At 51.8% G+C, this 12,080-nt stretch overlaps 2 protein-coding genes across 8 annotated transcripts in view; both read right to left on the minus strand.

Annotated features, from left to right (window-relative positions):
• Window positions 1–1,108: 1,108 nt before the first annotated feature.
• LOC132474910 (uncharacterized) lies at window positions 1,109–11,264 on the minus strand. Of its 7 annotated transcripts, none has more exons than XR_009529766.1 (4): window positions 9,396–11,264; window positions 4,675–5,089; window positions 2,784–4,590; window positions 1,109–2,624 (listed from the first exon to the last, which is right to left on the minus strand). XR_009529766.1 is itself a non-coding variant. In XM_060075823.1 (3 exons), the coding sequence occupies exons 1-3, from the start codon at window positions 11,122–11,124 to the stop codon at window positions 3,042–3,044; spliced, it is 3,693 nt and encodes a 1,230-aa protein (XP_059931806.1). In that variant the 5' UTR covers window positions 11,125–11,264; the 3' UTR covers window positions 1,109–3,041. The 7 variants fall into 7 exon arrangements, 1 of the variants encoding a protein (XP_059931806.1); XR_009529763.1 differs by having other exon boundaries at window positions 1,109–2,717; XR_009529764.1 differs by having other exon boundaries at window positions 1,109–2,717; window positions 2,753–4,590.
• Window positions 11,265–11,388: 124 nt separating this feature from the next.
• LOC132474973 (pleckstrin homology domain-containing family G member 2-like) overlaps window positions 11,389–12,080 on the minus strand; it is a gene marked incomplete at its 3' end in the record, with an annotated part of 19,570 nt that continues 18,878 nt past the window's right edge. The window contains exons 17-18 of the mRNA XM_060075913.1: window positions 11,920–12,036; window positions 11,389–11,730 (exon numbers count right to left, since the gene is read on the minus strand). Coding sequence (XP_059931896.1) covers window positions 11,389–11,730; window positions 11,920–12,036 — 459 coding nt within the window. The remainder of the gene's footprint in view (window positions 11,731–11,919; window positions 12,037–12,080) is intronic.

A 12,080-nucleotide genomic window follows, 5' to 3' on the forward strand; every position in this document is an offset into this window, starting at 1 on the left:
AACGTGAAGATCTAGCGTAACATGAACAACTAACGTAACATTAATATGAAGTCTAACGTAAAGATGTAGCTTAAAGGGAATATCGAGCGTAATGTGATTATCTAGCATGACTTGAAGATCTAACAAAGTAACCAACTAGCATTGTCACGGTTACCGGGTGGCAGGCAGGCAGGTAGGACCCAATAACAGACAGTTCAATAAAAGGATAATTTATTAACGCAAAAGGCAAGGAACACGGGTGACGCGGGTAACACCGGGAACACAGGGAACACAACTCACCACAAACTAAAATGATCCGAAAAGGAACAAAGGAAAGACAAGGGCTTAAATACCAAACACACACAGGGAACGCAACGAGTAACTGCTGAAACTAGTGTTGGCTCGTTCGTTCGCAAACTGGTTCGAATGACCGAGTCTTTAGGACGAACGAACTGAACCGGTTCGTCTCTCTCGTTCGTTCGGTCGTCTCGTTCACCATTCGATTCACCGGAAACTCGACTGAACGAACGAACGAGTTTCCGGTAGCACTGACTCGGTAGCGGTAAATCGCATCATGGAATGGACCCCATTGCACGGTTCTCAGCTGAGTCAGTCAGACTCAGTGGAGTTAGTGCTACCGGAAACTCGACTGAACGAACGAACGATTCGCGAACGACTCCTCGTGGCGAACTGAATCACGCGAACTGGGTCACGGAAACGAATCATTGAATCCACCATTAGCTGAAACACATTAGGGGAGGGAGCAGTAATCACACAGGAGGGAAACTTGACCGGACATGGGGAGAAACAAGACAGTGATACCAAAGTAAAGCAGGAAACACACCAAAACAAGATAAGGAAACCGACAGACCATGACAGGCATATTGTGATAATCTAGCATAATTGGAATATCTAGCTGGCATGAAATGAAGATGTAGCGTAACATGGACATCAATCATAATGTGAATATCTAGAGTTACATTAATGTCTATGTTATGGGAAGTTCTAGCGTAAGGATCTAGCCTAACGTGAAGATCCTCAAGCCATGGCCCAGAGATCCTAGGTGGTGGGGGGGGGGAGGGGTCTGACAACACAGCAGCAACAATAAGCGTACATTTGAGACAGGAAGTATTTCTTTATTATATATATTTATTTAAGTTGACGTTGAATCAGTTGGACTTAGTTGGTCTGCAATAAGGTGATCACGTCTGTCACCGAACCAGGACTAGACCAATTTCAAAACAGATACAAACCAGGTCTAAACCATCTTCAAACCAGGTCCAAACAAGTTTTACATCACGCCCAAAACAGATCCAAAAAAAGTTTTTACCAAGTCCAAACCAGGTTTAAATAATTCCTAAGGAACAACATATCTGATCAATTTATAAGCAGACGGAAAGCAGAAGTATAAAAAACAACAAAAACACACACACACACACACACACACACACACACACACACACACACACACATAAACACATGTACAGTCAGCCAGTGCTGCAGACACAGGCAGGTATTAACAACATATGGTAGTGTGTATAAAAAGCATATTAAGTGCCAGAAACAAGATTAGACCCATAAACAAACACATTCCCAATGTTTAGCAGTTACGAAACCAGAAGAAAACTATTCTAAAAACAATAGGTTGTCACGCATTAAAACATTCCATGATGCAATCCAGGCAGCAAAAACCCCCCGCCCAGCCAGGCTTCCTGGAAGGCTGTCCGAGTATATTAACTGAGGGCTGGTGAGGAAGAGGTTGATAAGGGTTGGATGGAGTGTAAAGGGGTTGGAGGAGGAGAGGAGGGGGTTCAGGGGGGTTGAGGCTTCCTGGAAGCCTGCTGGAAACCATTAACCGAGGGCTGTGTGAGGAAGTTGGATGAAGAGGAATATAAGGAGCAGGGGAGAGTGAGGGAGTGTAGATGGGCCAGGCTGATTGGAGGGTAAGGGGTTCTGGTCCAGAGTGACTAAAGGGGTTAAGGGTTCAGGATGGAGGGTAAAGGGGTTGGAGAAGGATGAGGGGTTGGAAGAGGAGACAGAGAAGGGGTGAAGGCTTAGTGGATGGCTGCTGGAAAACAATAACTGAGGGGTGTGTGAAGAAGGTGGATGAGGAGGATGAGGAGGAAGACGAGTAGCCAGGTAGTGTGACACAGTGTGGGGGGGAGGAGGAGGAGGTTTCTTGGCCCCAGGAGGTAGTGGTGAAGGATCTGATGCCGACCTTTCAGTCCAAGCCAAGTTACGTGTAGGCTGCCATGTTATCAGTTCATGTTAACAGCATCAGGGTCACGTAATGGGTCTGTCACAGGTAGAAAGGGACCGGGCCGGAAGAATGAGAAGATGGACCACTGCACTACGACACTGTTGGCATCAGTGTGCAAGATGCTTTAGATATAAATGTGTTAGGTTTCTTTAAAGGGAATGAAATAAAAAAAATCTGACATGTTGTGCAAAAATATTAAGGTTTAGGGTAAGAGAATCTGGTTCAGGCTGATGGTGGGTTAGGGGTTCTGGTCCAGGCTGACTGGAGGGTTAGGGGTTCTGGTCCAGGCTGACTGGAGGGTTAGGGGTTCTGGTCGAGGCTGACTGGAGGGTTAGGGGTTCTGGTCTAGGCTGACTGGAGGGTTAGGGGTTCTGGTCTAGGCTGACTGGAGGGTTAGGGGTTCTGGTCGAGGCTGACTGGAGGGTTAAGGGTTCTGGTCCAGGCTGACTGGAGGGTTAGGGGTTCTGGTCCAGGCTGACTGGAGGGTTAGGGGTTCTGGTGGTCTAGGCTGACTGGAGGGTTAAGGGTTCTGGTCGAGGCTGACTGGAGGGTTAGGGGTTCTGGTCCAGGCTGACTGGAGGGTTAGGGGTTCTGGTCTAGGCTGATGGAGGGTTAGGGGTTCTGGTGGTCTAGGCTGACTGGAGGGTTAGGGGTTCTGGTCCAGGCTGACTGGAGGGTTAAGGGTTCTGGTCCAGGCTGACTGGAGGGTTAGGGGTTCTGGTCTATGCTGATGGAGGGTTAGGGGTTCTGGTGGTCTAGGCTGATGGAGGGTTAAGGGTTCTGGTCCAGGCTGACTGGAGGGTTAGGGGTTCTGGTCTAGGCTGACCCGGGCCGTGCTGTAGAAGGTGATCCTTCCGCTACAGGCGACCTGGAGGTTCACCGTGGTGGCATAGTTGGTCCTAGGAAGCCCCGGGTGGGCTGTGATCTGTGTTTGAACCAGAGAGTGGGGACCTGCTTGCTGGGTGGTGGGGTTGTGGTTGGTGTGGTCGGTGGAGGGCGTGGTGGTGGGAGTTTGGGCCAGGGAAGGGCGGGCTACATAGGCACAGAACAGCTGACTGCGACAGCTTCCCTTCTCCAGCTCTCCCTGCTCTTGGGGAGAGGAGAAGGAGGGGGAAGGAGGGTGAGCATAGGAGAGAGGAGCAGAAGAAGAGGAGAAGGGGGCTGTTGTGACCTCAGTCTCTGGACTCTCATGCTGGTCGAGGAGCTCCTGATCGTCTCGCTGGGGATGCCTCCCAGCCTCGGTGGCCCTGTCTGGGCTGAGCCTGCTGGGCGAGACCGGAGGCTGGAGGTAGGAGGAGCAGGCCTTGATAGGGCTCCTGAGGTTCAGGGAACTTGGGGCAGGAGTAGAGGAGGAGGTGTCCGGTGTATAGGAGGTCAGGTAGGGTGCAGAGCATGGGTTCCGTATCCGGGGTGCAGCGATGTGATCGGTCCAGGCGTTTGACGGAACACCAATCGGAGGCGGGGACAGAATGCGGGGGCAGCAGGAGCCGGAGCCAGTAACAGACTTCATCAAGATGGCCTGCTCCAGGCTGAGGCCCGTGGGCGGGTTAAGAACCAGGGGAGCGGGAGAGTCCTGGGGAGGAATGGGAGTGAAGGAGTCATGGTGAGGAGCTGGAGAGCAGAGAAAGGCGGAGGGGGATTGGACCCGCGAGCCTGGCTCGGAGGCAGAGAAGGGCCGTGCAACCCGGTTGTGATGGCCGGACCAGAGAGCATCATGGGATGGCTGTGTTGCAGCGACGCTGGCGGGAGAACAAGAGACATTCCTCTGGCTTGCTAGCCATCCACCGCTTCCACTAGCACCGCTGGCACTTCTGTGGCTGACCCCTACATCTGCCATGCTATCCCTGCAATGCCTGTGGTTGTTGCTGTGGTTGTTGCTGTGGTTGTTGCTGTGGTTGCTGTTTATATGAACGTAGGAATCTGATAGGCCGACAGATCTGGAGTGGAGGAGGGAGTTGGAGGGAGGGGAGGCTGGGGGAGGGGGGGAGTGAGGGCCATGGCCCAGGGAGGAGGGGGGTGGTTGCTGAGGAGGTGGGGGGCGCTGTGGAACCAGGGGAGATGATAGGGGGTTGTTACAATGGATAAATGGGGGCGGGGCATTCTTCTTGGCGATGCTTTGACTGATGAAGGAGGCGGCCAATGATCTGGAGAAGACTGAGAACGGGGCTCCGCCCCGTCTGTCCAAACCCCTCCCACTAGAGGGCTGAGGGGGGGAGAAAGGAGGGATGGCCCTGCAGGGGGAGGGGGGGCGGTGGGTGAGGTTAGGCCTGGAGAGGGAGGGTGGGGGAGACAGCAACGATGACATCTCCCACGGCAACCGAGGAATATCCTGACGGAGGTCCTCAGAAGAGCTGAGAGAGAGAGAGAGAGAGAGATATTAATACAGATTAAATATGAACTATACATTTTGATATTAACCCCAGCATGTCTGTCACCTCTCTCTCAGCTGGCCTCCATTGAGGGCTTGGGGCCAGGCCTCAGACATCCCAGGGACCAGGGGGCTGTTGGTGGAGCCGGACCCCCGTCTAGAGGCCCCGTCAGCGGGTACGTTGGGTGAGGGGGAGGCCAGCGGGCTGACGCGGGAGACACGGGCCTGACCAGGTGGCCTTTCCTGGGGGAGGTCGGCCCGGTGGTCCCTCAGGATAGTGACACCAGAGCCATGGTGGTAGGCTCTCTCCTGGGACTCCCTGGAGCCCTCCCCCCCAGGGGAGGGGAGGCCTGCTCTGGGGAGGCTGGAGGTCGCGGAGGCGACACTGGAGCTCAGGGCGGAGATGAAGTCCCGGGGCCGACAGAGGGCCAAGCAGGGTCTGACCGAGACCGGACCCAACACCACTGGGGCCGCCTGGGGATCTGGGGACGACACACCGGACAGATCACACCGGTCCCATGAGCTTGTATTGATCATTGCACAGACCATTGGAGAGACCATGGTGCAGAACATGGTACCGACTATGGTACAGATTACGGGACAGACCATGATACAGACTATGGTATAGACCAGTGTATAGACATGGGACCTGTCCTGTGCTGCCAGTAATGGGAATTTTGCACCAAACTTGGTAACAAACTACCACATACATGGCAGCAGGAGTTGGTTGGGCTTGACGTGCCTGGGCAGCTTGTACATGACCTAAAACCTGTCTGGGCTCATGTGGTGTGAGCCTGTAATCCTTTACCGAGAAGACTCTAGGTTTTTGGGGAGAGGACTAACAAACCAACTCCACCTTCCCCCTGGCGGGGGTTTTGCACAGGGCTAGCAACCCTGCCATGTAAAAAAAACGCTTGCTACAGAAATCTTAGCCAACAAACCAAATGCGGCAAGTAGGATAGATGCACTTCAGGAAACTGATTTGATGACAGATGACAGCCAAACCCATCTGGAAGCTGGCATCTCGAGGGCGGATATCCTCAAACCGAAAGTAACACTTAGGGTAGGTTGCTGGAATGTGCGAACACTCTACCAGACAGGGAAACTAGCTCAAGTCATAAAGGAGATGGAAAGCTATAATTTAGAATTAATAGGAGTGAGTGAAACAAGATGGACTGGTAGTGGAAATAGACAGTTAGCAACAGGGCACCAGATAATGTATTCTGGAAGAACAGACAACCATCATAGTAGAGGAGTAGCCATCATCACAACAAAACAGGTTCATAAATGCCTGTTGGAGTGGAAGCCCGTTAATGAACGGATAATTAAAGCCAGGTACAACTCATCATTCGCAAAGTTGACAGTCATAGTCTGCTATGCACCCACAGAGGACTCGCCGGAAGTGGAAAAAGACATCTTCTACGATAAACTGCAAGAACTAGTAGATGAAACACCTTCACACGATGTACTCCTCATCATGGGTGATCTAAATGCAAAGGTTGGATCCAAAAATGAGGGTAAAGAGAGCACCATGGGGAAGCAAGGTATGGGAGAGATAAATGACAATGGAGAGAGATTAACAGCATTATGCCAGGAAAACAGACTAGTGATAGGAGGAACAATCTTTGAACATAAAAACATCCATAAACTAACTTGGACATCCCCAGATGGTAATAACAGAAACCAGATCGATCATATAATTATCAACAACAGATGGAGAAGTAGCCTTCAGGATGTAGTGGCAAAACGAGGAGCAGATGTTGGCAGTGACCACACACTTGTCGTAGCAAAGATAAGATTAAAACTCAGAAAGACCAAGAAAATAGACCAACGGGAACCAGCTATGAATGTAGCAAAACTAAAAGATCCAGACGTGAGGAAATCCTTCCAAACCCAGGTGAAGAACAGGTTTACAGTTTTACAGAACCAGCAAGAACTAGAACTGTACAACTTCAACAAAGCTCTGCTGGAAGCTGGAGAGAAATGGCTAGGACCTAGAAAGAGAAGAAAGGAGGTCTGGATATCAGACGAAACATGGAGGAAGATTGATGAGAGAAAAGAAAAGAAGAAGAAAATCCTAACAACTAAGTCACACAGACAGAAGGCACAGCTACAGACATTATACAGTGCACTAGACAAAGAAGTAAAAAAGAGTGCTAGAGCAGACAGGAAGGCATATATTGAGAAGATCGCAGAGGAAGCAGAAGCAGCTGCCTCAAAACAGGACATGGGCACACTCTACAAGCTAACAAAATCACTTACAAATAGATTTCAGGCAACGGACATTCCAATTAAAGATTCAAACGGAAAAACCATGACAAAAGAGGAAGACCAATTAAGGGGCTGGAAAGAACACTTTCAGAGGGTACTTAACAGAGATGACCCAGCAACTGAGGCAAACATCACGCCAGCAGTAGACCTTTTAGACATATAAACGGAGCCACCAAATGTAGAGGAGGTAAAGATTGCCATAAAGTGTTTGAAGAATGGAAAGGCCCCAGGAATAGACAGAGTCCAGGCAGAATTGCTGAAAGCGGAGGAACATCAAACAGCACTAGCCCTTACGGAAATTCTCAGGGACATCTGGACTTCAGAAGAAACACCACAATCCTGGAAAATGGGCCTCATCGTCAAATTACCGAAAAAGGGAGATCTGTCAAATTGCAACAATTGGAGAGGAATCATGTTGCTACCAGTCACCAGTAAAGTCCTAAGTTGAATCATTCTAAATCGACTAAGTGACACAATTGACCATTACCTTCGAAAAGAACAGGCAGGGTTCAGAAAGGGAAGATCCTGTGCAGAACATATATTCACACTGCGACAGATAATTGAACAGAGCAATGAATGGAGGGCAACCATCTACATTAACTTCATTGACTTTGCTAAAGCATTTGACAGCATCAACAGAACAGCACTGTGGAAAATTCTAAGTCATTATGGAATTCCCAACAAAATCATCTCTATAATCAAGATGCTATACAGAGACTTTGGTGCCAAAGTTATCTGTGGATCCAATCTCACTGAAGAATTCATTATAAAAACAGGAGTCAAGCAAGGCTGTTTGCTATCCCCACTACTTTTCTCACTTTGCATAGACTGGCTTATGAAAGAAACAAAGGGAAACAACAAAAGAGGAATATCGTGGACATTCACAGAAACTCTGGAGGACATTGATTTTGCAGATGATATTGCTTTGTTAGCCCATCACCAAAAGGACATCCAAGGCCAAACAGAAGACTTAGCAACATATGGCAAACAGATTGGGCTAAATATCAACAGTGACAAGACTAAAGTCATGAAAATAAACTCAAAATCCAACCAGCCGCTCACCATCAATAACATGAACGTGGAAGAGGTGCAGGCATTCACCTATTTAGGCAGTAAAATAACAACAGATGGAGATTCAGGGGCAGATGTCCAGGACAGGATCAATAAGGTCAGGGGAGCGTTTGCAGCACTAAGAAAAATATGGAAGACTTCAAAGATCAGCATAAAGACAAAGCTGAGGATATTCAAGAGCAACGTCCTCGGGGTTCTCCTGTATGGAGCAGAATCATGGAAAGTGACACAGACCATCTGCCACAAGCTAGACGTATTCCAGACTCGAAGCCTTAGGAGGATACTGGGAATATTTTGGCCTAGGACAATCTCAAATGAAGACCTCTACAGTAGAACAGACATGAGACCCCTGTCAAATGTTATCAAAAACAGAAGGTGGATGTGGATCGGACATGTGTGCAGAATGGACCCAAGCGCTATCCCAAGGGTGGCCATGAGATGGACACCACCTGGGACAAGAAAACAAGGCCGACCAAAAGAGACATGGAGAAGATCTGTGGAGAAGGAGATGAAACAACTGGGATGGTCCTGGGGCCAAGTGCAACATTGGGCAACAGACAGGCAGCATTGGCGTTCGTTGGTGAAGACCTTATGTGCTACCAAGCACGAAGAGGACTAACTAACTAATAGACATGGGACAGAACATGAAACAGACCATGGGACAGACTATGAGACAGACCACGGTACAGACTACGGTACAGACTATGGTACAGACCATGGTACAGACTATGGTACAGACCATGGTACAGACTATGCTACAGACCATGCACAGACTATGGTACAGACCATGGTACAGACTATGGTACAGACTATGGTACAGACTATGCTACAGACTATGATACAGACCATGTACAGACCATGGTACAGACTATGCTACAGACCATGGTACAGACCCTGGTACAGACTATGGTACAGACTATGCTACAGACCATGTACAGACTATGGTGCAGACTATGGTACAGACCATGGTACAGACCCTGGTACAGGCTATGGTACAGATTATGGTACAGACCATGGTACAGACCATGGTACAGACTATGCTACAGACTATGGTACAGACTATGCTACAGACCATGTACAGACTATGGTGCAGACTATGGTACAGACCATGGTACAGACCCTGGTACAGGCTATGGTACAGATTATGGTACAGACCATGGTACAGACTATGCTACAGACTATGCTACAGACTATGCTACAGACCATGTACAGACCATGGTACAGACTATGCTACAGACCATGGTACAGACCCTGGTACAGACTATGCTACAGACTATGCTACAGACCATGGTACAAACTATGGTACAGACTATGGCACAGACTATGGCACAGACTATGGCACAGACTATGGCAAATGGATGGTGAACTTTTTGACATGAGGAATTATTTACATAAAACTCTCTTACTGTCCATAATTCCTTAACAGGGAGAATACCGTGAACCTACCACTGGTCCCGCTCCCTCTCCTCCTCATGCACTTGTCTTCCATCTCTTGCTCTTCCTTCATCCCTCCATCCTCCAACCAGGGGGCCGGCGGACCTGCCTGGGTCTGGGCAAGGCTCCTGGTCGTATTTGGGTTCTGAGCCCTGGTGAGTGGGGACTGTGTGTGTGTTTTGACTGCATTGGGTCTGTTAGTGTCAGTAGGGTTCTGACTGGAGCGCTGGGACTGGACGTGCTTCCCCTGTTCCTTCAGGCACCCGGTCTGCGTGTCTTGGGGCGTCCTGGTCCTCCTGGCATTCTGCTTTTGGTGCAGAGGAAGCTTCATGGTCCCGGCGCTTGAGCTGTACATGCGTGCCAGCGTTTGGACCTTGTTCAGAATCCGCTCCGAGTTCTTCATCAATGCTGGGTCAGCGAGGGGCCCCATCTCAAACAGCCGGATGCCTGCTACACCTGACCCAGACACCTCCAACAAGGCCCTCCTGCTGGGAGCAGACCAGTCCCCCACCCTGGTCTGGCTGGGATGAAGGGCCTGCAGGCGGGTGTCCTGGTCCAGTTCTCTCTGTGTTCTGGCCTTCCTGTGTTGGTTCCCAGAGGAATCTTGGTTGGCGTGGCAAGGGTCCTTGTGGGTGGGACTGGGTTCCTGATGGGCGGGTCTGGGGTCCTGGTGGGCGGGGCTAGGGTCCTGCTGGGCGGGGCTATGGTCCTGGTGGGCGGGGCTGCGGTCCTGGTGGGCGGGACTGGGGTCATGTTGGTCCTGCTGGGCGGGGCTACGGTCCTGGTGGGCGGGGCTGGGGTCCCGGTGGGCGGGGCTAGGGCCCTGGTGGGCGGGGCTGGGGTCCTTGTGGGCGGGGCTGGGGTCCTGGTTGGTGGGACTGGGGTGATGTTGGTCCTTGTCGGCTGGGCTGGGGTCCTGGTGGGTTGGGCTAGGGTCCTGGTGGGTGGGGCTTGGGTCCTGGTGGGTGGGACTCGGGTCATTGTGGTCCTGAGAGGCGGGGCTTGGTTTAATCACTCCTTGATGTGGTCCAGAGACGCTAGCCCGCCGAAGCTCTGGGAAAGCAAGTTGGTAGGCTGTGTTCTCATTGGTCCAGCTTGATGATGGGCTCAGGCTGGCTTGTCCTTCTGTAGAGCTGATTGGCCCGTTGGCCAGTCCGTTTTCCTGTCCAGCCAATGAGAGGAGAGGAGAGATAGACGCATCACCTCTATCTACCTCTCTATCTGTTCTTGTGGCTTCAGAGGAATTCCTCAGCAGACCGGAGGAGATCAGGCGCTCCTCTCCGCTCTCCTCCTCCTCCTCCACCTTCTTGACCCCCACCTCCACCTCCAACTCCACCCCTACCTCCACCTCCACCTCCACCTCCTCCTCCTCGGCAGCCTGGTAGTAACTCCGGATCTTGGCGATGATGCTGTGCTCGCTCCTGTTGTGGTTCTGGGTGGAGGCAGGGTCAGAAGGAGCAGTAGGCAGAGCCTCTGTGTTCCCCTCCATAGAGAGGGGGGCATACAAGGGGAGGGGAGGCGGGGAGGGGGAAGGGAGGAGGGGGGAGAAGATAGGGGCAGGACAGGCAGAAGGGAAGAGGGGGGAGGAGAGGGGAAGAACTATGCTTTCCTCCCCTTTATGTATCCCTTCTACTTGCACCTCCTCCACTCTCTCCTCCCAACACCCAAGCCCCATCTCCTCGCTCTGATTGTAGGGTGCCATCAGCTCCAAACCCTTGGTATCCACCCCCTGGTCCCCCATATGTTGCCAGGGCCCGGGCTCCCACAAGGCTTGGTTGGAGGGGGGTACTGTAGGGGCCAGAGGGCTGGAGGGGGGTACTGTAGGGGCCAGAGGGCTGGAGGGGGGTACTGTAGGGGCCAGAGGGCTGGAGGGGGGTACTGTAGGGGCCAGAGGGCTGGAGGGGGGTACTGTAGGGGCCAGAGGGCTGGAGGGGGGTACTGCAGGGGCCAGTGGGCTGGAGGGGGGTACTGTAGGGGCCAGAGGGCTGGAGGGGGGTACTGCAGGGGCCAGTGGGCTGGAGGGGGGTACTGTAGGGGCCAGAGGGCTGGAGGGGGGTACTGTAGGGGCCAGAGGGCTGGAGGGGGGTACTGTAGGGGCCAGAGGGCTGGAGGGGGGTACTGTAGGGGCCAGAGGGCTGGAGGGGGGTACTGTAGGGGCCAGAGGGTTGGAGGGGGGTACTGTAGGGGCCAGAGGGCTGGAGGGGGGTACTGTAGGGGCCAGAGGGCTGGAGGGGGGTACTGTAGGGGCCAGAGGGTTGGAGGGGGGTACTGTAGGGGCCAGAGGGCTGGAGGGGGGTACTGTAGGGGCCAGAGGGCTGGTAAAGCTGTGGTCAGATCTGGTGGACTCCTGGACACAAACACAAGGACATTCTCAGTGTATTTAGAAGTAGTGGTAGTACTACTACCACAGCTGTAGTACTAGTTAGGCTCTGGTTCATCTACATTAGTAGTATCAGTAGAACAGTAGTATAATTCATACTAGTAGTATTAATAGTACTACAGTAGTATTAGTAGTACTACAGAAGTGCTAAAGTACCGTGGGTAGAGATGAAGCCAGGAGGCTCTTGTTCATCAACTGCAGGATTTCCTCAGTGATTGAGAGGGAGGGGCTGGCACACAGAGGGGCGAGAACCTCCTCATCCTCCTCCTCCTCCTGACATTAAGGAGCAGGTAGGGGTTAGACAGTACCAAGACGGG

The sequence above is a fragment of the Gadus macrocephalus genome, chromosome 16 (genome assembly GCF_031168955.1).
Source record: "Gadus macrocephalus chromosome 16, ASM3116895v1".
In the NCBI taxonomy this organism is placed as follows: Eukaryota; Metazoa; Chordata; class Actinopteri; order Gadiformes; family Gadidae; genus Gadus; species Gadus macrocephalus.